The sequence below is a fragment of the Lithobates pipiens genome, unplaced genomic scaffold (genome assembly GCF_037356315.1).
Source record: "Lithobates pipiens isolate NorthernLeopardFrog02 unplaced genomic scaffold, aLitPip1_a1.2 Scaffold_23, whole genome shotgun sequence".
NCBI lineage: Eukaryota > Metazoa > Chordata > Amphibia > Anura > Ranidae > Lithobates > Lithobates pipiens.
The window spans coordinates 56,554,668-56,579,419 of record NW_027507785.1 but is presented as its reverse complement, the minus strand read 5'-3'; the positions used below and the strand labels follow the sequence as shown (position 1 = coordinate 56,579,419).

The 24,752-nt window shown below is 44.5% G+C and overlaps 1 protein-coding gene across 1 annotated transcript in view; it reads right to left on the bottom strand.

Annotated features, from left to right (window-relative positions):
- Nucleotides 1-23,963, bottom strand: part of DALRD3 (DALR anticodon binding domain containing 3) — a 38,846-nt gene extending 14,883 nt beyond the window's left edge. Inside the window, exons 1-8 of the mRNA XM_077451677.1 lie at nt 23,698-23,963; nt 20,256-20,563; nt 19,538-19,830; nt 14,324-14,382; nt 12,635-12,751; nt 5,786-5,856; nt 4,242-4,300; nt 2,072-2,154 (exon numbers count right to left, since the gene is read on the bottom strand). Of these exons, the coding sequence (XP_077307803.1) occupies nt 2,072-2,154; nt 4,242-4,300; nt 5,786-5,856; nt 12,635-12,751; nt 14,324-14,382; nt 19,538-19,830; nt 20,256-20,563; nt 23,698-23,880 (1,173 nt within the window). The 5' untranslated portion in view covers nt 23,881-23,963. The remainder of the gene's footprint in view (nt 1-2,071; nt 2,155-4,241; nt 4,301-5,785; nt 5,857-12,634; nt 12,752-14,323; nt 14,383-19,537; nt 19,831-20,255; nt 20,564-23,697) is intronic.
- Nucleotides 23,964-24,752: the final 789 nt, after the last annotated feature.

Genomic DNA, 24,752 nt, shown 5'->3' with positions numbered 1-24,752 from the left:
GCCCACCCCCCCCTACAGTTAGAACATACCCAGGGAACACAGTTAACCCCTTGATAGCCCCCTATTGTTAACACCTTCCCTGCAAGTGTCATTTATAGATTGATCACTGTATTTTTAAGTCACTGATCAATTTAATAATGTCACTGGTCCCCAAAAAGTGTCACTTGGGGTCAGATTTGTCCACCGCAATGTCGCAGTGCCCCTAAGAATCGCAGATCGCTGGCATTACCAGTAAAAACAATCATTTAAAAAAAAGTCCCTAAATCTATCCCGTAATTTGTAGACGCGGTAACTTTTGTGCAAACCAATCTATATATATATATACGCCTATTGTAATTTTTTTTAACCAAAAATATGTAGAAGAATATATATCATCAGTAAAAAAGGACGTCAATTTTGTTTGGGTATAGTGTCGCACGATCACACAATTGTCAGTTAAAGCGACGCAGTGCTGTATCACAAAAAATGGCCTGGCCATTTAGGGGGCAAATCCTTTCGGGGCTGAAGTGGTTAAGGTGTTACTAAACCCAGTAATATGAAAACAGTTCATCCGCCCCCCCACAGGTTATAAATCTTCTTTTCACATTCAAATATTGACACTGTATACCTTTTTGGATGATCTGTATAACACGGTTACATGATAAACTGCACAGTTTCTCCAGTGCTGCTAAGAGTTCAGGTAGGAGGAGATTTCCACTACAGCCTGTATACACACCCACATGTGTGATATCAATAGAATGTCACCTGGCTAGCTCTGAGAACATGTACATGTTCTCTCCAGCATAAACGACACAAGTGAGCATGTGCAAGTTGCCTGGCCTTGCCTAGATAGACAGTCCAGGAGGGGTAGGATCTATGCATACAGGATCAAACAGCCTTTTTACACAATGCAGGGGAATAACCACTTAATATCCACAGTGAGCATAACAAGCATGCTATGCTGCATATACAGACTGAATTTCCTGCTGTGGGTTTAATAACACTTAAATCGGAGGGCCGTTTAAAAAAAAAAAAAAAAAAAGTCAGCAGCTGCAAACACTGCAGCTGCTGACTTAATCAGCCCACTTACCTGTCCAGGGCGCCCGCGATGTCGGCCGCCTGAGGCCGACCCGTCCCTCGGCTCTCGGGTCCCGGCGTCGCCATTCCTTGTAAGGGAAACAGGCAGTGGAGCCTTACGGCTTCACTGCCCTTTTCCTACTGCGCAAGCGCGAGTCACGCAGCGCTTTGTGAATGGGACGCGCTGTGTTCTGGAACACACAGTTCCCAGAACACAGCGCGACCCATTACCCAGAAGACGCCGCACGGAGGAGAGAAGACAGAAGATCTCTGTGGAAGAGGAAGATTAGGATTATGTGCCTAGCAACAGGCACTTCTGGTAAGTAAAAAAATAAAAATAAAATTTTTTCATTTTTTTTTTTTTTTTAGATTTCTTTGTAATTTTTAATATTTTTTTTTTTTCAGGGTGGCCCTCCACTTTAATGTCTGAGGTTTACAAATAGCTCCTAACTGTCCCTGATTTAGAGCAATGTCCCTCTGTCCCTCATTCCTCCCCATTTGTCCCTTATTTTTGTCTGATCTATATAGTTGTATATAAAATGTACTTTTTATCTATCAAAAAGTGTTTTCTAGTGCTAAACCTTTCATCTGATTTCTAAATTGCTGCATTTGTAAATTCCAAAAGCCAATATAAAGGAATAGTAGTGGTAAAAAAGCACTTGTGGGTTCAATCAATCTTGTATTTTTTTTTTGTACAATTCTCCTTTAAGGGGGCGTGGCAAGGGGGGTATGTCCTATTCCTGCATACTTTTGCTGATAGGTGTCCCTCATTCACATCTCAAAAAGTTGGGAGGTATGGTTTACAACCACTTTAATCAATTATTACATATATTATTTTCATGCTGCAGTGAACACCCTTTTGATTGATAATACCTGTTTACTATTTTGTATTGGTTACAACCACCCTATGTAACACTTGACCTTGAAATGTGTATACTTTATACATTGTAATACCCAATAAAAATCTGATAAAAAATAAATTTAATTTGAAGGCGAGTTGATTTTTTTTTTATACCTGTGTACGATGAGGTGTTGCCATCAACTCAAACTTGATTGCAGCTGAAGTGAGAGAGTCAATAATTTCATCCCAGCTGTCACCTGTATACAGAACAGACCAATCAGACACCGCGAGCCAATATGTAGACAGAACAGACCAATCATCAGACACCGGCAGCCAATATGTATACAGAACAGTCCAATCATCAGACACCGGCAGCCAATATGTATACAGAATAGACCAATCATCAGACACCGGCAGCCAATATGTAGACAGAACAGACCAATCATCAGACACTGGCAGCCAATATGTATACAGAACAGACCAATCATCAGACACTGGCAGCCAATATGTAGACAGAACAGACCAATCATCAGACCCCGGCAGCCAATATGTATACAGACAGATCGGCCATCAGACACCGGCAGCCAATATGTATACAGGACAAACCAATTAGGCTTCAGCAGCCAAAAACGGTTTCTAAAGTCGGCCATAGATGGATCTAATCTCAACTTGTTCAGCAAGGACCGAGTGAGATTCAATCAATCAGTGGGTAGCCTGGTTGTATTGAAGTCCATCCATCGATGGGCTTCAGTACAACCAGCTTGTCAGATATTTTTTTTTCCATGCGATTACTGCCAGCAGCTAAAACCGCTAGCAGTGATCATTGTGTTCCACGGGCAGAACACAATGGTGCTTTAGGAGGGATTTCCCTATCAACACTATGTTGATGGAGGAATCGAGCGACATTCTTTTCTGCAACCCATGGTTGTAGGAAAGAAAATGTCATCATCTATGGCTTGCTTGAGGCTGGGTTCACACTATAGAGCGCAGCGGCTCCCAGCAGGAGTCCAGTGCGTCTCCATTCACCATTTCAGCCCAAATATTTGGCTGAATATGGAAATGAAATGGACCAAAATATGCACAGGACTCCTGTGCAATTTGCACCGGAGCTGCTGCGGAGATGTGTGAACCGTCTCCGTAGAGAGTCGGTCACAATCTCCTGCTATGCGAATTGGATGCAGAGAAATCCACATCCAAGTCACAATAATGTGAACCCAGCCTTAGCGATGTCTTTGGGGGAGATTTACTAAAACTGGAGCTCTCAGAATCTGGTACGGCTGTGCATGGTAGCCAATCAGCTTCTAACTTCAGCTTGTTCAATTAAGTAAAACCTGGAAGCCGATTGGCTTCTATGCAGAGCTGCACCAGATTTAGCATTCTCCAGTTTCAGTAACTCAACCCCTATTGGCTTGTTTATGATGAGGGTGACTACCGGATCAGAGGTTGCAAAACGGACATCCCATTGGGAGCTAAAGACTGAACAATACTAAACGTCAGGGGCTGTACTGCATATCGTTTACTTAGTAAAACACCAGACTGGAGTTTCAGGCCTGGTTCACACTGCACCCACTTTGAAGTCGGATCGCAGCGAGACTTGGGAACGACTTGCATGCAACTTCTGTAATAGAAGTCAATACAAGTCATCCCAAAGTTGGACCAAAAGTAGTGGAGGAACCTTTTTCTCAAGGGGAACAAAAGGGTAGGACACTAAATAGGTACCAACAGGTCGGACTTTTAAGGCATGGAAACAGATGAGGAGATAGCGAAAAAAATATTGTTTATTAATGAAAAAATACATAATATCATAACAGTGTTCAAAATAGATAAAAAAATCATATAAAATGATACATCTGTACATTGAGCCCTTGTGCATCGACGCACAAGGGCTCAATGTACAGATGTATCATTTTATATGATTTTTAATCTATTTTGAACACTGTTATGATATTATCTATTTTTTTCATTAATAAACAATATTTTTTTGCGATCTCCTTATCTGTTTCCATGCCTTAAAAGTCCGACCTCTTGGTACCTATTTGGTATCCTTCCCTTTTGTTCCCCTTGATATATACGGATGTGGCACTGTGGGTGCTTTTCCCTTTTTCCCCATTCTTCTAACCTTTTTCTCAGTTGGTGCGACTCAAGTCGCACCGATCACAATGGTTTCATTTATACAGAATGAGACTCGAATTCTGATGCAACAATTGCTCCAAAATCGGATCGACTGTCGCATCACTGTGAACCGGGCCTCATATGAAACAACAGTTATTTCGTTTTTTTTTTATAACTACAAGTCTCAGCACACCATGACATGACTCTGTAATTCACAGAAAAGTAGTATAACCTTGTACGCAGTCCCCGTACTTCATGACGGAAGCTTTGTGCATCTGGGACTTCCGTAAGCTGTGAAAGAAGAAAAATAAGCCGTGTTCGTCAGATCTGTTATGTTAAAGCTGAACTCCAAGGAACAGCTCAATACACAGATTGAATACATAGGAAGGAGCCGTCTTTATCTGGCAAAGGATTTGTATTTTTGTCCATCCAGTGCGGAGATGTACGTAGCAGGCAAGTAAAACAGCTGGATCAGCCCACACCCCCCCAGCTTGTGATTTGAAAGTGAAGGAGCAGCACTATGTTGATAAGGTCATCTCTTTGCTGGGTTCACATATGAGCACACAGCGGCTCACAGTAGGAGTCCGGTGCGTCCTCGCTCCCAGTTCCAGGTCCGATTTCAGCCCGAATTTTTGCCTAAATTCGGACCTGAAATGGACCTGTTTTCAGGTTTAGGTGCCCCGACATGTGTTTATGTTTGTACATGAATATATGTGAGGGGGCCTCAATTTGGAGGGGTGGGATTTTATGTGCTTAGGTGTAACTTAAAAATTTTATACGATTTCTTATTTTTTTTTTTTTTTTTACTTAAAGCGGAGTTCTGCTTAAAAAAAAAAATTAAAAGTTAGCAGGTACAAATACTGCAGCTGCTGACTTTTAATGATCGGGCACTTACCTGTCCCAGGGTCCAGCGATGCGGGGGAACGAAGCCCCCCCTCGTCTCCCCCTCCTGTGTGGCGTTGATATTGTAACTGTGGGCACCCGGCTGTGGCTTCCTAGCCGAGCACCCACTGCGCATGCGTGAGCCGTGACTGGCCGGGAAATCATCTGGGACCTGTGACGTGTCCCAGATGATTGCCGAGAGGGAGGGGGGAGAAGTGATCTCCTTTCCGGTGCCGTGGTGCGCCGGGAGGAAGTGGGAGCTCAGACCCTCTGAAAAGAGGGTCCCGGCTCTCCCCCCAAAAAATGACATACCAAATGTGGCATGTCAGGGGGTCACGCGGAAATTCAATTTTTGGTTGGAACTCTGCTTTAACTTTTTTTGTTTTTTTTTTCTATCACATAGGGGACTGGGTTCACACTAGAACACACAGCGGCTCACAGCAGGAGTCCGGTGCATCTCCATTCAATGTTTCAGGTCCGATTTCTGCCCCAATTTTTTGCTGAATTTGGACCAGAAATTGACCAAAAGACGCACAGGACTCCTGTGCAACTCGCACCGGAGTCGATGCGGAGATACGTGAACCGTCTCCATAGAGAGCCGGTCACAATCTCCTGCTGTGCGAATTGGATGCGGGGGAAATGCGTTTTTTCTGGATATTTTTGTTGTTATTCTGTCTCTCTTCTGTTAAAATAAACCTACTATAAAAATGTTAGACTGATCATTTCTTTGCCAGTGGGCAAACGTACAAAATCAGCACGGCATCAAATACTTTTTCCCCCTCACTGTATGTATATTCCAAGCCTCTAATACACCTCATCATATCAGAGAACTGACTTTATATGTGTGACACTCCAATGACAGACACCATGCACTTAGCTTTACAAATAACTTACTGAAAGTACTGAGCGCAGCTGACCGGGAACTGTGGACTGAGGACTGTCACCGGTCCACAAATTAGATGCTTCTGGAAAGAAAACAAAAATTGGAAAAACTCAGATTTATAGGTAACACGCAGAGTCTGTGCTGGCTTAATCCACTGTTTTGGAGCCCAAGGACCCCTCTACTGAAAAAAAAGACAAATCGAGGGTCTCAGCGTTACCATGACAAGGACCCTCGAAGACGTCCCTCCCTCTCTGCAGCCCAGAAGATAGTAGACACGGGACCCGGTGTTTCACATGACTACAGATTTAGGTAAGTAAAGGGGCTTTTAGATTTTTTTTTTTTTAAACGAATATGGTGATTAGAGGAGATGTATGGGGTATACAAAACAAACACACATACTTACCTCTAATGCTGCAGCATCAATCTGATCCAGCAGCTGTCTCCAGCCAGCTCTTAGTCCAAGAAATGAACAATACTCATCACTGCTGATCGCTCAACTCTTAGGTCTTCTGCTCTCCACTCTGCCCTCTTCAACACTCATTGGAGCACCAGGCTGGCGAAGGAACGGGCACAGCTGGTTTTGACTCTCAGCCAAGTGCTGAGAGCTGAAGCCAACTGCCAATCAGATACTGGGTGGATCCCAACAATATGATCAGGATCCTTTCAGCGCCTGGAGCGAGTCTGTGATGTCAGCTGACAGCGGGCTTTAGCCTGCTATTACCTAAATCAGGGTCACAGTAGAGCAAAAGCAAGTGCACTCCTGTGACCCACAAAATAAGTATGATCAAAAAATCTTTGGCCATGCTTCATTTTATGAGGTAGTGGTACTAGGAGAACCAGGGAGTCAGCCACTTTGTAAACCATGCAGGCATACTATGAGTTAAGTCTGAGGAAGTGCATGTCACCTTCTGGACTTATCTCTTATTTACAGTACATTTGACTGTTTTATGGAGCTCTGGGAGCATAGCAATTGCTACACTCTGGGGATCTGAGAGGAGAGATGCGGTGTTCTCACACACAGCAGCTCTGCCTCGCAGCGGTCCTTGTACACTGCTCCGGTCGGCGACATCAATTCCCGGAGTTACTTCCACATATCACAGGCTCCGTCGCTGCGATTGGCCGGAGCCACGATGACGTCACTTCCGTGCATGCACGCTGGAGATGCCGGTAACGGCACACTCACTGAAGCAACGGCATGTACGTGCCATTGCTTTAGTGCACATGTACCGATGACATAGGCACATGCAGATACAGGGGATATCTCCTAAACCGTGCAGGTTTAGGAGATATCCAGGGTAGTTACAGGTAAGCCTTATTATAGGCTTACCTGTAACAAAAAGTGGTTGTAAAGGGTTTACAACCACTTTAACTCCAAGTGGTGGCATGCACCTGACTGGACTTAACACATAGTATGCCTGCACATTTTACAAAGTGGCCGCATTCCTAGAGTTCAGCTTTAAAGCGGGAGTCCGTCGGGAGTCCGCCGGGACTCCGCGTTTTTTTTTTTTTTAAAAGCCAGCAGCTACAAATACTGCAGCTGCTGACTTTTAAAATAGTGACACTTACCTGTCCAGCGCGCCCGCGATGTCGGCACCCGAAGTCGAAATCTAGATCGTCACTCGGGTGCTGTCGCCGCCATCTTGGGAATCGGGAAATGGAGCCTTTCGGCTTCATTTCCCAGGTTCCCTACTGCGCATGCGTGAGTCGCGCTGCGCAATAAGGACGGTCCCCGCTGCCTCTGGGATCTGTGTGTTTCCCAGCAGGCAGCGGGGCACTTGCGGAAGGGGGCGGGCACTTGCGGAAAGGGGCGTAATCTACGCCCCTTTCCGCAGAGAGCTATCCCAGAAGTGGGTGCAGTTACCTGGATTATCCAGGTAACTGCACCCCCCCCCCCCCCCTGAAAGGTGCCAATTGTGGCGCCGGAGGGGGGGAGGATTCCGATGAGCAGAAGGTCCATTTTAGGGTGGACCTCTGCTTTAAGGAAACAGAAGGAGGGTTACTTTTATTCCCAAACACAACAGACTCCATTCCTATCACATGATCAATAGATCAGCTAATATAGCGCAAGTCCTACTGTCTACTTGTAAAGTATATATAAAGTCAAAAACAAAAATGTTACATATTGTAGCTTACATAGATGTGATGGCTGCATTAGCGTCACTTCTCATATTTGAATTCTTTATTTCCACCTGATAATGCTGCCATTAACACACTTCCTGCCCTAGGGTGACACCCCTCACTCCCTGTATTTTGCATCTATGGAGGGGCATTGTTGTCACCCCAGCCTGCTCTCAAGATTTGAATTATAAATACACCCCCTCCCCTTACCATATCCATCACATCTAAGGTAGGTTTCCTGTGGTTCACAAAAGAATGCTGGGAAGACCAGTAACATTGTTTAAAGCGGGAGTAAACCCACTGAAGTTTTTTTTTTTTTTACCTGCAAACGAAAAAGCATAATGAGCTAGTATGCACCGCATACTAGCTTATTATGAAATACTTACCTTAGAACGAGGCCTCGACATCTGGCCCGATCCGCGCCGAGGGAGCTGACATGTTCCCTCTGCGTGTCTTCCGGGTATCGCGGCTCCGGCGCTGTGAGTGGCCGGAGCCGCGATATCGTCACTCCCGCGAAAGATTTCTTTCCGGCAGGGTCCGGCGTCTGCCAGACTTTCCGCCGAGAATCCCCTGTGTGCATGCATCGCTGCAGTCAGCGGCGCATTGCGAGGGGAATATCTCCTAAACCTTACAGGTTTAGGAGATATTTTTTTTTTACCTACAGGTAAGCCTTATTATAGGCTTACCTGTAGGTAAAAGTTAAAAAAATGACTATACAACCACTTTAAGAATTCAGTTCAGTACACAGAAATAGACAAGTAAACTGGATTTCTGACAAGAGGGTATTTAATGTATTTACTCAAACTATTGTTAGCCTAAATGAAAAAAACAAAACAAAAAAAAAAAAAAAAAACGAATGCAGCCACCACATCTTAGGACTGGTAAGCTGCAATACAGGAACTTTTTGCTCTTTTGAGTTTAGATACCCTTTAAATAGTATAACAATCACCCAAAATTGTAACCTAAGACATATTTACTAAAAATATCAGTTAGGCAGTCAAAGCCTTGATGATCTTCATGAACAGGAAAACACGACAGTATCAGAGTGGAATCAGTAACGGCAGGAAGTCTCATTCCATTGCTCGGTATTAACCCTGCGTGCGCCCCGTGGCAATCTCGGAAAATCAAAAGCTGCTTATTCAATACATCTCTTGTATGCTAAAGACTTGCCTAGCTCAGCGATGTCTGTGCAGAATATACAAATACAAAACTGAAATTTTAACTTTTTTTGTAAAATCTGAAACCTAGTGAGTACCCAATCCAATTTATTTATTTTTTTAAAGGAGAACTCCAGGCAAATGACTAACTATACAACTAAAAGAACTATATGTAAAATATTTACCTGCCAAAGTGTTTAGAATTTGTTTGGCCAGTCTTGTGATCTAGGTGCTCCTTGGAGACAGTACCTGGACCTCACTGTAGACTATGCTGCAAATAACCAATACAGCTCAATCCATGACCCACCTCAGCCTGTGATTGGACAATGAAGGAGTAGGAGGTCATCTCTGTGCACACCTCCTCTGCAGGCTTGTTCACAGGACTGAATTATATCCAAAAGAAATACAGTTCTGATTGTCTCAGACTGTTAGCTTAATTTTTCCTACTGTGAGTGTTGCTGTACCAGAGGATTACAGAAGCCCAGTATTAAAGTATAATTCCAGTCAAAACCTAAACTAACTGAGCTAAAATCTACCCCACCCCCATTCTTAGCCTATTCTTTCTACCTTATAAAAAAAAGTTAAGATGCCTATACCTACCTATTCGTAAGTCGTTCCGATCTGGTCACATGATGGAGTTCCAACGCTAGCTTCAGTATAGAAAAGTAACGGCTGACAATGGGTGCCCCATAGTAAGCCTTTGGGTGATGTCACTACCCAGGCTTTGCAGCCGTTGCCGCTGCTATGTCCTCCATGCTGAAGACACCACTGGACGGGGGATCATGTGACTGGACCTGAGCGACTTCAAAATAGACAAGTATACAGATCTTTCCTTTTACAGACTACATAGAATAGGCTTAGAATGGGGGTGGGAGTACATTTTAAATTAGTTAGGTTTTGACTGGAATTACACATTAACCACTTTCAGACCGGACCAATTTGCTGGTCAAAGACCAGACCACTTTTTGCGATTCGGCACTGCGTCGCTTTAACTGACAATTGCGCGGTCGTGCGACGTGGCTCCCAAACAAAATTAACGTCCTTTTTTTCCCACAAATAGAGCTTTCTTTTGGTGGTATTTGATCACCCCTGCGGTTTTTATTTTTTGCGCTATAAACAAAAATAGAGCGATAATTTTGAAAAAAACGCATTCTTTTTTACTTTTTGTAATAATAAATATCCCCCAAAAATATATAAAAAAACATTTTTTTCCCTCAGTTTAGGCCGATACGTATTCTTCTACATATTTTTGGTAAAAAAAATCGCAATAAGCGATTATTGATTGGTTTGCGCAAAAGTTATAGCGTTTACAAAATAGGGATAGTTTTATAGCATTTTTATTAATAATTTTTTATTATTTTTTTTTTTACTAGTAATGGCGGCGATCTGCGATTTTTATTGTGACTGCGACATTGTGGGGGACCCATCGGACATTTTTGACACATTTTTGGGACCATTGTCATTTATACAGTAATCACTGCTATATAAATGCAGTGATTCCTGTGTAAATGACACTGGCAGTGAAAGGGTTAACCAGTGGGTGGCAGTGTAGGGGTTAAGTGTTCCTAGGGGTGTGTTACTAACTGTGGGGGGGTTGGGCTTTCATTTAGTGTACACTGATCTCTGCTCCAATCACATGGAGCAGAGATCAGCGTCACTAGTTGCTAGGCAGAATGGAAAAATGTTGTTTATACAGCATTTCCTCCATTCGGCCGCTCCGTGAGACGATCGCGGGGATGCCCGCGGCGATCGAGTCCGCGGGTCCCGCGACCGGACTCACGGGGGTCCCGACCGCGGGATGGCATGGCGGCAACGAATATTGGACGTACATGTACGCCAATATGCCTGCCCGTGCCATTCTGTCGACGTACATCGTCGTGCGCTGGTCGGGAAGTGGTTAAAGTGGTTGTAAACATCCTTGATCTATTTTTACATATAATAAGGCTTACCTATATGTACTGGAAATATCTCCTAAACGTGCACCGATTAGGAAATATTTCATGTACACAGCACCCTCCGTGCCGTTTCCTCCCCAGCATGTGTCATGACTGGCGGCTCCCGCGCACATGCGTGGGAGTGACGTCACTCGGCTCCAGCCAGTCACAGAGCCGGAGTCCGTGGCCCCCCGGAAGGAAGAGGGGCGAAGGGGGTAAATCATTCCGGGGGTGAAGTGGTTAAAGCGGAGTTCCACCCATATAAAAGTTAGCAGCTACAAAAAGTGTAGCTGCTGACTTTTAATAATCAGACACTCACCTGTCCCATGGTCCAGCAATGTGGACATACGAAGCCCCGCTCCTCTCCTCCTCATCTCTGTGACACCGGCATTGTCACTGTGGGTGCCCAGTTGTGGCGTCACGGGGGGTTACCTTGCGGGCACGCTTCCGAGTCCAGCAATCGGCGTCCATAGAGGCCGAATGCAGGACTCGGCCCGTCCCCTCGGCGCTCGTGTCATTGGATTTGATTGACAGCAGAGGGAGCCAATGGCTGCGCTGCTATCAATCTATCAAGTCAAGAGCCAAGAACCCCGGACAGAGGACAGCGCATCCCCGTGGGTCAAGTTCAAGGGTTCAGGTAAGTAAAACGGGGGGGGCTAGGGGCGGTCACTGACAGATGTTGATGCATTAAGGTAACAAAACACAAAGGTTTACAACCCCTTTCATTTAGAAGGATTTTCTCTCACTTTTTGTTTTTTTTAAAGGGTAAATGCTTTATCTATTTTCAGTACACAACATACAAACAAACATACATGCATATGGAGCGAACATCACTCAATCCATTACAAAACATGGTAAACTGGTATACATTTAGTGGATACATAGCGACCCTAAGATCATATCCCTATGTTGCTCAATTGAGACAATTTAGTGGTTAGAGGCTTCATTCGTTCTTTTAGGCCCCTTTCACATTGGGGCGGGAGCGGCGTCGGCGGGTTGACTATTTTTAACGGCGCTTTAACAGCGGAATGCGGCCGCTAGCGGGGTGGTTTTAACCCCCGCTAGCGGCCGAAAAAGGGTTAAAACTGCTCGCAAAGCGCCGCTCAATGGGTAGGAGTGGTTTAGGAGCAGTGAATACACCGCTCCTTCACCACTCCAAAGATGCAGCTAGCAGGACTTTTTTCACCGTCCTGCTAGCGGCTTCACACTGGAGTGAAAGGGGCCAGATTTTTTCAGGCGCTATACAAGCACTATTTTTAGCGCCCCAGTGTGAATAGGGCCTTAAAGATCAGTTGGGATGGTACTGTCAGAGCTGACCCAAGAGCCCCAAACCTTTAGGAATTTTTTTGGGCATCCTCTGGCTTTATATGTCAACTTGTATAACGGTATAGCATGATTAATGGTAGTGAGCCAAAAGGCTGTGGTGGGCGAGGCTTGGGCTTTCCAATGAATGGTTATCGATTTTTTTAGCATAAAACAATACTATACGCTCCTCTCACTTTTTGATGCGTTGGCTAAAACTAAAAAAAAAAAAAAAGTTCTGCCTAGAGATACACTTTATTAATACGTGAAGGATTCCTGGCATATCTTCACCACTCCATGTGCTGCCTTCTTTCAATAGGTCGGTGTATTGGGTGACTGTGTTCATTACCTGAGTGACAGCTGCTGCTCCAGGCTCCAGCAACCTCCAGAGAAGGTCCAGCTTCTGCTGGTGGAACTCCTCCTCGCGGCTCACAATGTGAAGAACAGCACAGGGTACCGCCCCCTTCTGGTAAATAAATATACACATCATAAGTATGGAACATATATTATTTATTATTACAGGTATGTATATATTGAAGAAGAAATTCACACTTGTGAATGTGCCCGACAGCGCTTACATGCACGATCCCCAGCGGAGGTTCCTGGTGGTTAGCTGCAGAAGGCGGCCCCATTAAGGCCCGGTTCACACCTATGCCATTTTTAGTGCTTTTTGCATTTTGCAGATTTGCACTGCAGTTCATTCAACGTGGTTTCCTAAGGAACACGTTCTGTAGTGCAAAATGCAAAACAGCACAAAAAAATCCATAGGTGACCCTATCCCAGAGCTGATTATACCACCCTCAGTTGTCCATTGATGTGTCGGGCCCCAAAGATTTCTAATAATTGGTCACATGCTCTTGCCCTGACACAGTAGCATATTTGCACTTTATACCATTATGCCTATGTTGAATGTTTTGCACTGATGTCTGTGTAATTTCCTATGTTTGAGTATACTGCCTAAAGTTGTATACTCTCTGTACAACCAGACTGTCTGGCACTATTGTTTTTTTTGTATTTTGTTGTTGTTTGTGTTTTTCTGTTTGTTTGTCTAAAACCTAATAATAAAAAAAAATGCATAGGTGTGAACCAAGCCTTAAAGCAGTGGTCTCTAAACTGCGGCCCTTTGCCTGCTTTTATCTGGCCCTTGGGGCACTATTTAATCCACCGATACCAATAACGGGGCTTAATTCCCCCCAATGATGGGGCACAAGTTCTCCCAATGGCGCCAACAAAGGAGCCTAATAACACCAATGATGGGGTACAGATCCTCCCACTGACATCAATAATGGGGCATTATTTTTCCCCACTGATGCTGGGACGTTTTCTACTCCAAATGGCCACAGTCCGGCCCCCTTAAAGTCTGAAGGACAGTAAACCGGCCCTTTGCTTAGAAAGTTTGGAGACCCCTGCGGCTTAAAGCAATCGGAAGCTGCTGCTAATCACGGCTGCTCACATGTAACAGTTATGCAGGGATCACCTGCGAGTGAGCAGTCCTGGATGCAGCCTGTCTTTCATCCGGCAGTATCCCGCAGCTAATTGCTGGGAAGCCCAGCCGGGGTTTTTGCATGAAAACTTGGTCGGGCACAGTCACAGGCATGAATGTGGCCTGTTACACAGAACATTAGATATGGTACATTCACATCAGTCCCTGGCCTCATGTAACCTACAATCTAAAGTCCCTATCTCACATGTACACACACATACTGGGGCCATGCAGATAGGAGCCAATTAACCTATCAGCATGTGTTTAGAATGTGGGAGGAAACCAAAGTACCCAGAGGAAACCCACACAAGCATAGAGAGAACATGCAAACTCAACATAGATAGTGTTCTGGTTTGGGAGTCAAACTGAGGGCCCCCGTACTGCAAGGCAGAAGAGCTAGCCCAAACCACCGTGCTGCCCTTCTTCCACCATTTAGACCCCAATAAAGAACGATCTCTGAAGCGAAAGTGTGATCGTGGGAAGAGGAAGCAGACATTTAGCAGGCTGCAATGTGGGCTGCTCTCATAACAAGAAGCTAACTTCGGAGGTACTCACCACAGACACCTTGACAGAATTCTCCAGCCGTGCCACGTGGTTCAGGTCTTCCTCGCGGACTAAATGACAAAAACACATAGATGAGATTCAGTAAGAAAAGACAAACAGAATCAAGCAGCAAGCAAGCACAACTTAGGCTGTCTGTCGTTTGGTAATGTGTCTGCCGCCGACGTTTTGCTTGGTTTGACTTCTACACCTGTAATCCTGGACATCCAACCGTGAGCAACTTCTATACCACCACATTTTCAATGGATTTCCACTTAAAAGTGAACCCGTCACTATGCCCCTCCATCACTGCAGCACCATCACACACTTCTTGTAGAGAACTTTAATTAGCTTAGATCAGCGGTCTCCAATCAGCAGCCCATGGGCTGGACGTGGCCCTTTGCTTGCCTTTATCAGGCCCTTGGGGCGCTATTCCTCTTATTGATGGAAGGTGTTATTCTCCTCTCACACCAATTGTCAAAACTGTCAGGACCCGGATCTGAACCTGCAACCTGTGCTGTGTCTGGCAGTATCTTTTCTTGCAAAGCCACCTGAGATGCTGGACAGCTCCCTGCCCAATTCCTTAGACAACCTTGTATCTTGTTTCTCTTGAACCATTTGCTCCCCAGATGAACTTCCTAGTTAACAAGAAATTTGAAGATGTATCTGGGATGTTTAAGGTGCTAAATTAGAACAAGATCATTTATAAAAAGTAGAAATGTATTAAAAGCAATAAAAACAAAACATACAAAAAGTAGATATTGATAATACAGTACTAATACATGTGCTGACAATGATATAATTAACATGATAATTAAGGCAGCCCATGTGAACAGACTGCCCGGTAACAAGGGTGAAGCTTATTAAACAGACAAAAAGTAGATATTGATATTACAGTACTAAATACATGTGCTGACTGATTTCATCTCTACATGTTTCACCTTGGTAATTGGCTTCTTCAGGAGATTTGATATAAGGCACAGTGAGCACTAGTGGGCTGGACATGGCTGATATCAATTAAACCTCCTGAAGAAGCCAATTACCAAGGTGAAACATGTAGAGATGAAATCAGTCAGCACATCTATTTAGTACTTAGTTTACCTTCTCTCCTAGTTAACCACTTGCCGAATGCGCTATAGCCGATAGACAGCTACAGCGCGGTCGTCCAGTTCTGGGAGGGCATCATCTGTCGCAGACACTGGCTGCAGGGAGCTTTTCTGCCCACATTCACCCTGTTATTTGTTATATTCCTCTTTTTGTTACATTTTTGAGAGACTGTTTTCTTGGCTTAGCCCAAAAGTCTATTCTTATTTTTTTCATTCTGAACTATACATGTTTATTGAAAGAGCTGGCCACATTGGCCTCTGGAGCTGGACAGTCTGCTACTGAGAACAAGATCATTTATAAAAAAAGTAGAAGTTTATTAAAGCAATAAAAACAAACATACAAAAATTAACTATTGATATTACAGTACTAAATACATGTGCCGACTGATATCATCTCTACATGTTTCGCCTTGGTAATTGGCTTCTTCAGGAGATTTAATTGATATAGGTACAGTGAGCACTAGTGCCACATCCGGCCCACTAGTGCTCACTGTGCCTGATATCAACTAAATCTCCTGAAGAAGCCAATTGCCAAGGTGAAATATGTAGAGATGAAATCAGTCAGCACATGTATTTAGTACTGTAATATCAATATCTACTTTTTGTCTGTTTAATAAGCTTCACCCTTGTTACCGGGCAGTCTGTTCACCTGGGCTTCTTCAGGAGATTTGATATAAGGCACAGTGAGCACTAGTGGGCTGGACGTGGCTGATATCAATTAAATCTCCTGAAGAAGCCAATTACCAAGGCAAAAATTAAGAGATGAAATCAGTCAGCACATGTATTAGTACTGTAATATCAATATCTACTTTTTGTATGTTTGTTTTTATTGCTTTAACCACTTCGCGCCCAGGCCAATTCTGACATTTCTCTCCTACATGTAAAATTCCTAATTTTTTTGCTAGAAAATGACATAGAACCCCCAAACATTATATATGTTTTTTTTAGCAAAGACCCTAGAGAATACAATGGCGGTCATTGCATAATTTTTCTAACATGTTTTTTTTCAGAAAAAAAAACAGTTTCATGCTTAAAAAAAAACAAAAAAAAAACTGTAAAGTTAGCCCAATTTTTTTGCAAAATGTGAAAGAGGATACGCCGAGTAAATAGATACCCAACATGTCACACTTCAAAATTGCACGCGCTCGTGGAATGGCGCCAAACTTTGGTATTTAAAAATCCCCATAGGCGACGCTTTAAATTTTTTTACTGGTTACATGTTTTGGGTTACAGAGGAGGTCTAGAGCTAGAATTATTGCTCTCGCTCTAACGTTCGCGGCGATACTTCACATGTGTGGTTTGAACACCGTTTTCATATGTGGGCGGGACTTACGTATGCGTTCGCATCTGTGTGCGAGCTCACGGGGGACAGAGGCGCTTTACATTTTTTTTTTTATTGTTCATTTTATTTTTATTTTTTTAGTTTGACACAAAAAATTAATAAAAATTAATAAAAAAAAAATTGATGACTTTTATTCCTATTACAAGGAATGTAAACATCCCTTGTAATAGGAATATGGCACGATCGGGACCTTTTCTGCCCACATTCACCCTGTTATTTGTTATATTCCTCTTTTTGTTACATTTTTGAGAGACTGTTTTCTTGGCTTAGCCCAAAAGACTATTCTTATTTTTTTTTTCATTCTGAACTATACATGTTTATTGAAAGAGCTGGCCACATTGGCCTCTGGAGCCGGACAGTCTGCTACTGAGAACAAGATCATTTATAAAAAAAAGTAGAAGTTTATTAAAAGCAATAAAAACAAACATACAAAAATTAACTATTGATATTACAGTAATAAATACATGTGCCGACTGATTTCATCTCTACATGTTTCGCCTTGGTAATTGGCTTCTTCAGGAGATTTAAATGATATCAGGTACAGTGAGCACTAGTGCCAGATCCGGCCCACTAGTGCTCACTGTGCCTGATATCAATTAAATCTCCTGAAGAAGCCAATTACCAAGGCGAAACATGTAGAGATGAAATCAGTTGGCACATGTATTAGTACTGTATTATCAATATCTACTTTTTGTCTGTTTAATAAGCTTCACCCTTGTTACCAGGCAGTCTGTTCACCTGGGCTGCCTTAATTATCATGTTAATTATATCATTGTCAGCTAAGTAGGTGCTGGGGGGGGGGCCATGAGTCAGCCCTTCCTCATTATCTAACCCCCTGTGTTAAAAAGTGTATAAAAAGCCTGTATCCTGGTCCAATAAATCATTCAAGGTTCATACAAGCTATTGTCGGCTAGCCTTGTATACAATGCAGCTATAATATCTGATCTCTCTGATGGTCAGACCGGAGGAAGAGATATTACTGACGGAAGCACTCAGCAGAAAGTGGGACGGGATCAGTCACTGACATCACTTGACGTCCTTCGTGTGCCCCCTGGGGTGCGACTCCAGCGTGCTCTGTGATCGAGGCGAAGGGCCAATCACAGAGGCTTTTTACCATGTGATCAGCTATGTCCAATGACAGCTCATCACATGTAAACAAATGCCGGTTATCAGCATTTCCTTTCCTCAGCTCTGTCACTGTGTGATGAAAGGAAAGGCAATAACCGGCAATCCTTTCTGTCTTTTTTCATTTGTTTAGCAAAAAACCCAGTGGTGATTAAATACCACCAAAAGAAACCTTTAGCCACCTCAAAAAATTATATAAATTTCGTATGGTTACAGTGCTGCATGACCACACAATTGTCATTCAAAGTGCTACATCCCTGAAAGCAAAAAATTGGCCCTATTCCTCCCACTGATACCAAATATGGGGCACTATAAGGCTAATCCTTATTGTATACATTGCTATCTGTATTAAAGTTAGGGCACTATTCCTTCTATTGACACCAAACAATGGGGCACTATTGCTTCCACTGACACCAATGATGGGGTACTATCCCTCCCACTGACACCAAAGATGGGGCATTATTCCTCCCACTGATACCAATGAAGGGGCACTATTCCTCCCACTGATATCAATGAAAGGGCACTATTCCCCCCACTGATATCAATGAAGGGGCACTATCCCTTCACTAACACAAAAGATGGGGCACTATCCCTCCCACTGATAACTATGATGGGGCACTATCCCTCCCACTGATACCAATGATGGGGCACTATCCCTCCCACTGATACCAATTATGGGGCACTATCCCTCTCATTGATACCAATTATGGGGCACTATTCCTCCCACTGATACCAATGAAAGGGGCACTATTCCTCCCACTGATACCAATGAAGGGGGCATATCCCTCCCACTGACACCAATGATGGGGCTCTATCCCTCCCACTGACACCAATGAATGGGGCTCTATCTCTCCCACACATACCCATACCAATGATGGGGCACTATCACTCCCACTGATACCAATGAATGGGGCACTATCCCTCCCACACATACCCATACCAATGATGGGGCATTATCCCTCCCACTGATACCAATGATGAGGCACTATCCCTCCCACTGATACCAATGAAGGGGCACTATGCCTCACACCGATACCAATGAAAGAGCACTATCCCCCCACTGATACCAATGATGGGGCACTATCCCTCCCACTAACACCAATGAAGGGGCACTACCCCCCCTCCACTGACACCAATGAAGGGGCAGAACTATCCCCCCCCGCCCCCCGACACCAATGATGGCGCACTTTTCCTCCTCTTACTGACATCAAGCGCTTTGTCATTTCTTTACTTCCACTGACCACCAAGCCCAGGGCATTTCCCAATTGTCACAGTGCAGCCCCCTAAAGTTTGAAGGGCCATAAACTGGCCCTTTGTTTAGAAAGTTTGGAGACCCCTGGATTAAACTGTTCCTACCATGAAAGGGCCAGTTGGTTGTCCCCCCCCCCCCCCCCAGGCCAAAAGTTTCCAGTCCTCCCCAGTGCTGACAATGCGCCTTTATGGCTTTTTCGGCCACTGGCCTGGATAGAGAAGTCAACTAAAAGCAAGAATCCATGTACTGCATATAAAGTATCATCAAAAGGCTCAGAATGACAGCCAGGCAAACAGCTTTTCCAGAGAAAGAGGTGGGGGCGACAAAGGAAAGCAAAATATACGCAGTGAAACTGCAACTATATAGCCAAAAACTGTGAATGAAACGTAACAACTCTGACGTACCCAGGAAATGGTCGATATTTGGGTCATATCCCTCCAGGCAGAGACCATGCCCCTGTGCGCAGGATTTCAGATGTACTCCGAAGAGGACGGACAAGGAAGACTCATCTGCTGGCGGGTGAGAGTCCACACCGACACTGCTGCTGCCAAGTTCTTCCTTTAAGCAATGCTTGTACCTAGAAATGGTCTGATCTACGTCCGGAGACTTAACATCCGAAGGCCAAGTGATCCCCAGCTGCTTTAAAAAGTCGCCAACTTCCTGGTTCCTGATTGGAGGAATAAGATGGACTTGTTCCCTAGAAAAAAATAAACATAAAAGGAGAGCTCTACATCTACTGCACCATCTTCAGAAACTGGACTACTTTATATAACACTCAAAGAAAAATATGCTTAATGCTGAATTCCAGTTTTCCCTTTAAGTGATTATAAAGGCTAAGATATATAGATAAGATATAACGGGGACTGCACTGTAAAGTAAAAGGGGGGCTGTAATGTGAAGGGGAACTTAGGACACTGGTATAAAGGGGGGACTGTGCTGTAAAGGGGGGGAGGCTGAGGACAGACTCCTTGAATTTCCCATCCCCCGACCCGTCCACCAGCCAAACCCCCCCCCCCCCCGTTCCCTGGGCAAAATTGGATGCTGTGAAGCCGGTTCTTGGTGCCAAAAAAAGGTTGGGGACCATTGCTCTAACCGAACCCTGTCCTTTATAATTCTACTAACCCTTTTAATCTGAGCACCTCCGCCAGGTGATCCGCTACTAATACCGCTCTAAGGTGACTGAGCTTGAAGGCGTCCAGACTGGAGGAGGCATGCAGGGGGACGCAGTTCAGGATGAATGCGGTCTGTACACCATGCGAGGATGGCGGCACAGGCTTCAGATACGGTGTGAAGTCTCTCAGGATTCGATGGAATGTTTCAGGTCTGTCCAGCTGGATGACAAGGCCGGTTTCTGTCTGCAGACATCTTTTTATAGGGAGAGTTCCCGGGACTTTTATAGTCGTCAGCTTCTGGATCAGCTCTTCCGGAACCTGCAAAACAAAACCGCTTTAGATTCCAGTATAGACATTCGCAGAACGAAAATTTGTTTTGTTTCAATACGTTATTTACATAAATTCGCTTAGTTAACTTAGTTCATTTTGTTTTCAGAATTCTTTTGGTTTATTAGAATTTATTTAGAATTTTCCAAATTCAGTCGTATTGAACTCAATCCGACCAAATTCAGAAAATTCTAATGGAATGCCAATTCTAATTTATTCTATTCAAAATGTTTAATTTTGGAAGATGGTTATATTCTCTCTCTCTTCCATTCTATTGTTTTTTTTTTTTTTTCTATTCTTTTATTTTCTATTCTATTATTTTCTATTCTATTCAAATTTATTCCATTAGAAATTCTAAATTCAGACGGAAATTATTTTCTTTCCGATCTATTGGTATTTCTATTCTTTTCTTTTCTATTCAAATTTCGAATTTTGGAAGATGGTTATATTCTATTCTATTGTTTTTTCTATTCTATTAAATTTTTCTATTCTATCCTTTTATTCTTTTCTATTAGTTTCAAATGTATTCTATTCGAATTTTGGAAGATTGTTATATTCTTTTCTATTTAAAGCGGTTCTGCACCTAAAAAAAAAAAAATATTAAAAGCCAGCAGCTACTAATATTGCAGCTGCTGACTTTTAATAAAATCACACTTACCTGTCCCAGGGTCCAGCGATGTCGGCGGCAGATGACGAGCGATCGCTCATCTCTCTGCTGCCTCCGCCGCCATCCTCTGTCAGGGAATCGGGAAGTGAAGCATTGCGGCTTCACTGCCCGGTTCCCTACTGCGCATGCGCGAGTCGCGCTGCGCGTCTCTTCTGGTCCCCGCTGTGTCCTGGGAACTGTGTGTTTCCCAGAACACAACGGGGGGGGGGGGGGGGGGCGTCTGCGGGGGTCTGCCCGGAAGTGGGTGCAGATACCTGGATTATCCAGGTAACTGCACCCCCCTCCCCCCTGAAAGGTGCCAATTGTGGCACCGGAGGGGGGGAGGGATCAGATTAGCGGAACTTCCCCTTTAGGTTGAAGAACCGCTTTAAAATTTTAATTTCAGGACATGGTTACAGTGAGGGAAAAAAAGCATGTGATCCCCTGCTGATTTTGTACGTTTGCAAACAACAAAAATATCCAGGAAAACGCCTTTCAAAACCGTTATAAATTTATTCGCATTTTAATGAGTGAACTAAGTATTTGATCTCTTCGCAAAACATGACTTGGTACTCGGTGACAAAACCCTTGTTGGCAATCACAGAAGTCAGATGTTTCCTATAGTCGGCCACCAGGTTTGCACACATCTCAGGAGGGATTTTGTCCCAGATCCTCTGCAGATCCTCTCCAAGTCATTAAGGTTAGATAGATATTATTAGGATGGCAGTGCATGCTGAAACTTGTAGTGCCATAAAAAACTTTTAGTGCCAAAAGATGTTGCTAGGGTGGCAGTGCATGCTGGGACTTGCAGTGCTATATTTGACACTAGGGTGGGCATGCATGCTGGGATTTATAGTACCATAGAAGACACTAGCTAGGCAGTGAATGCTGGAACTTGTAGTGCCCTAAAAAAAAACACTTTTAGTGCAATCGATGTCGCTGGTGTAGCAACGTATGCCGAGACTTGAAGTGCCATAGATGACACTAGGTAGGCAGTGCATGTTGGGATGTGTAGTACCACAGATAACACTAGAGTGGCAGTGCATTCTGGGCCTTTGCAGTGCCATAGATGTCACTAAGGTGGCAAAGGATTCTGGGTCCTTGTAGTGCCATCAGTGACAATGCATGCTGGGACATGTGGTACTATCAGGTAGCAATAAATGCTGGGTGTTTGTAATACAATACATGACATAGGGTGGCAGTGCATGCTGGGACTTGTAGTGCTATATATGTATCTAGGAAGGCAGTGCATGCTGGGACATATTGTACTGTCAGGTAACAATGAATGTTGGCCCCTATAATGCATTGCTAAAACTAGGGTGGCAGTGCATTCTGGGCCTTGTAGTGCCATATATGTTTCTAGAAAGGCAGTGCCTTCTGGGACTTGAAGTGCCATAACATTAGGGTGGTAGTGGTTGGTGGGACTTGCAGTGCCATATATGTTGCTAGGATGGCAGTGGTTGGTGGGACTTGTAGTGCCATAGATAACACTAGGGTGGCAGTACATGCTGTGACTTGTAGTGCCATAGATAACACTAGGGTGGCAGTGCTTGCTGGGACTTGTAGTGTTATAGATATCACTAGGATGGCAGTGCATGCTGAGGCTTGTAGTGCCATAGGGTGGCAGTGCTTTCTGGGATCACACTAGGGTGGCAGTGCTTGTAGTGCCATAGATAACACTAGGGTGGCAGTGCATGCTGTGACTTGTAGTGATATAGATAACACTAGGGTGGCAGTGCATGCTGAGACTTGTAGTGCCATAGATAACACTAGGTTGGCAGTGCTTGTCGGGATTTGTAGTGCCATAGCCAACACTAGGGTGGCAGTGCATGCTGAGACTTGTAGTGCCATAGCCAACACTAGGGTGGCAGTGCTTGCTGGGATTTGTAGTGCCATAGATACCACAAGGGTGGCAGTGCTTGCTGTGACTTGTAGTGCCATAGATGTCACTAGGGTGGCAGTGCATGCTGGGACTTGTAATGCCATAGCCAACACTAGGTGGCAGTGATTTCTGGGACTTGTAGTTCCATAGATAACACTAGGGTGGCAGTGCATGCTGGGACTTGTAGTGTCATAGATAACACTAGGGTGGCAGTGCATGCTGTGACTTGTAGTGCCATAGATAACACTAGGGTGGCAGTGCTTGTCGGGATTTGTAGTGCCATAGCCAACACTAGGGTGGCAGTGCATGCTGGGACTTGTAGTGCCATAGATACCACTAGGGTGGCAGTGCTTGCTGTGACTTGTAGTGCCATAGATGTCACTAGGGTGGCAGTGCAAGCTGGGACTTGTAGTGCCATAGCCAACACTAGGTGGCAGTGATTTCTGGGACTTGTAGTTCCATAGATAACACTGGGGTGGCAGTGCATGCTGGGACTTGTAGTGCAATAGATAACACTAGTGTTAGGTTGGGACTTGTATTGCCATAGATAGCAGTAAGTTGTCAGGTTTCCCTGCCCCCCTCCCATGCCATGTGCACCTCTCCCTCGGGGAAGGAATTCCTCAGCGCTCCGCGGGGCACCAGGAAGTCCCGGCTCCTCAGGTTCTTCTGGCTGCTTTCCTTGAACCAGGCGGCAGAGGGCGCCCCGCACTCCCGCAGGGCAGCAGCAAGCACCCGCAAAGTCTCCGACACCCACGGCGGCCCCCCGTCCCCGGTCTCCATAGCAGTAGTTCACAGGCGGAACCTTCGCAATGTGTTTACATTTTCCTGCCGGAGGAAACAAGGCGCGGACGCATTGCGGCAACGAGCTCGTCAGGTAGTGACAGTCCAGAGGCAGCCATATTTGTTGTGGGAAGAGCTGGCACATTTCAAAGTGAACCTGTGATTGGAGAAACATGGAGCTGACACGAGGTTGTCACTCCCATTGTGTCTTCACTGCTATTTAACTGCATGTCTGTGGTTAGAAACTTGCAAAGTAGTGAAACCAGAGGGCAGGCCAGTAAACAATCACAGCATCCATTTCAGACTATGTGGAACCATCCTCCACTCCTAAAGTGGAACTCAATTCAAACGTATTTTTTTTTAAATTTTGGATAGAGTATAAGGGAGGATTGCAATTTGTCCCCTTGGGTAAATTTCCCTTCACCTCCTGTCCTATAACCAAAACAGGAAGTGAGAGGAAACCTCTCCAAAGCGAGGGAATCCCAGGGTGTCACCAGATTTAGCGTCCCCTATTAGAAAACGATGTACCTCATTAATCCTGACTGGAAAATTCCTCACATGCTCTTTCTCTCCCAGGATGCAGTAGCTCTGAGCTCAGTGTTTGAGAGCTGTAATGATAAAGGATGAACAGTAACAGCTAGATGTCTCTTAGGAACGTCCTGGTAGTTTTCCAGTCAGGCTTCATGAGGTATGTGTAGCCATGGCATTGCAGCTGGTAACAAACAATCTACCAAATCACCCCACTGCCAGATTTCATACATCCCGTCTAGAGACAACGAGCAGTCTTTTACTGGTTTTGTTTTTGTTGAAGGTCGTTCACATCTATGCGTTGCGATTGGTCCTGTGGGCGTTTACTGCGTTCCAGTGCGATT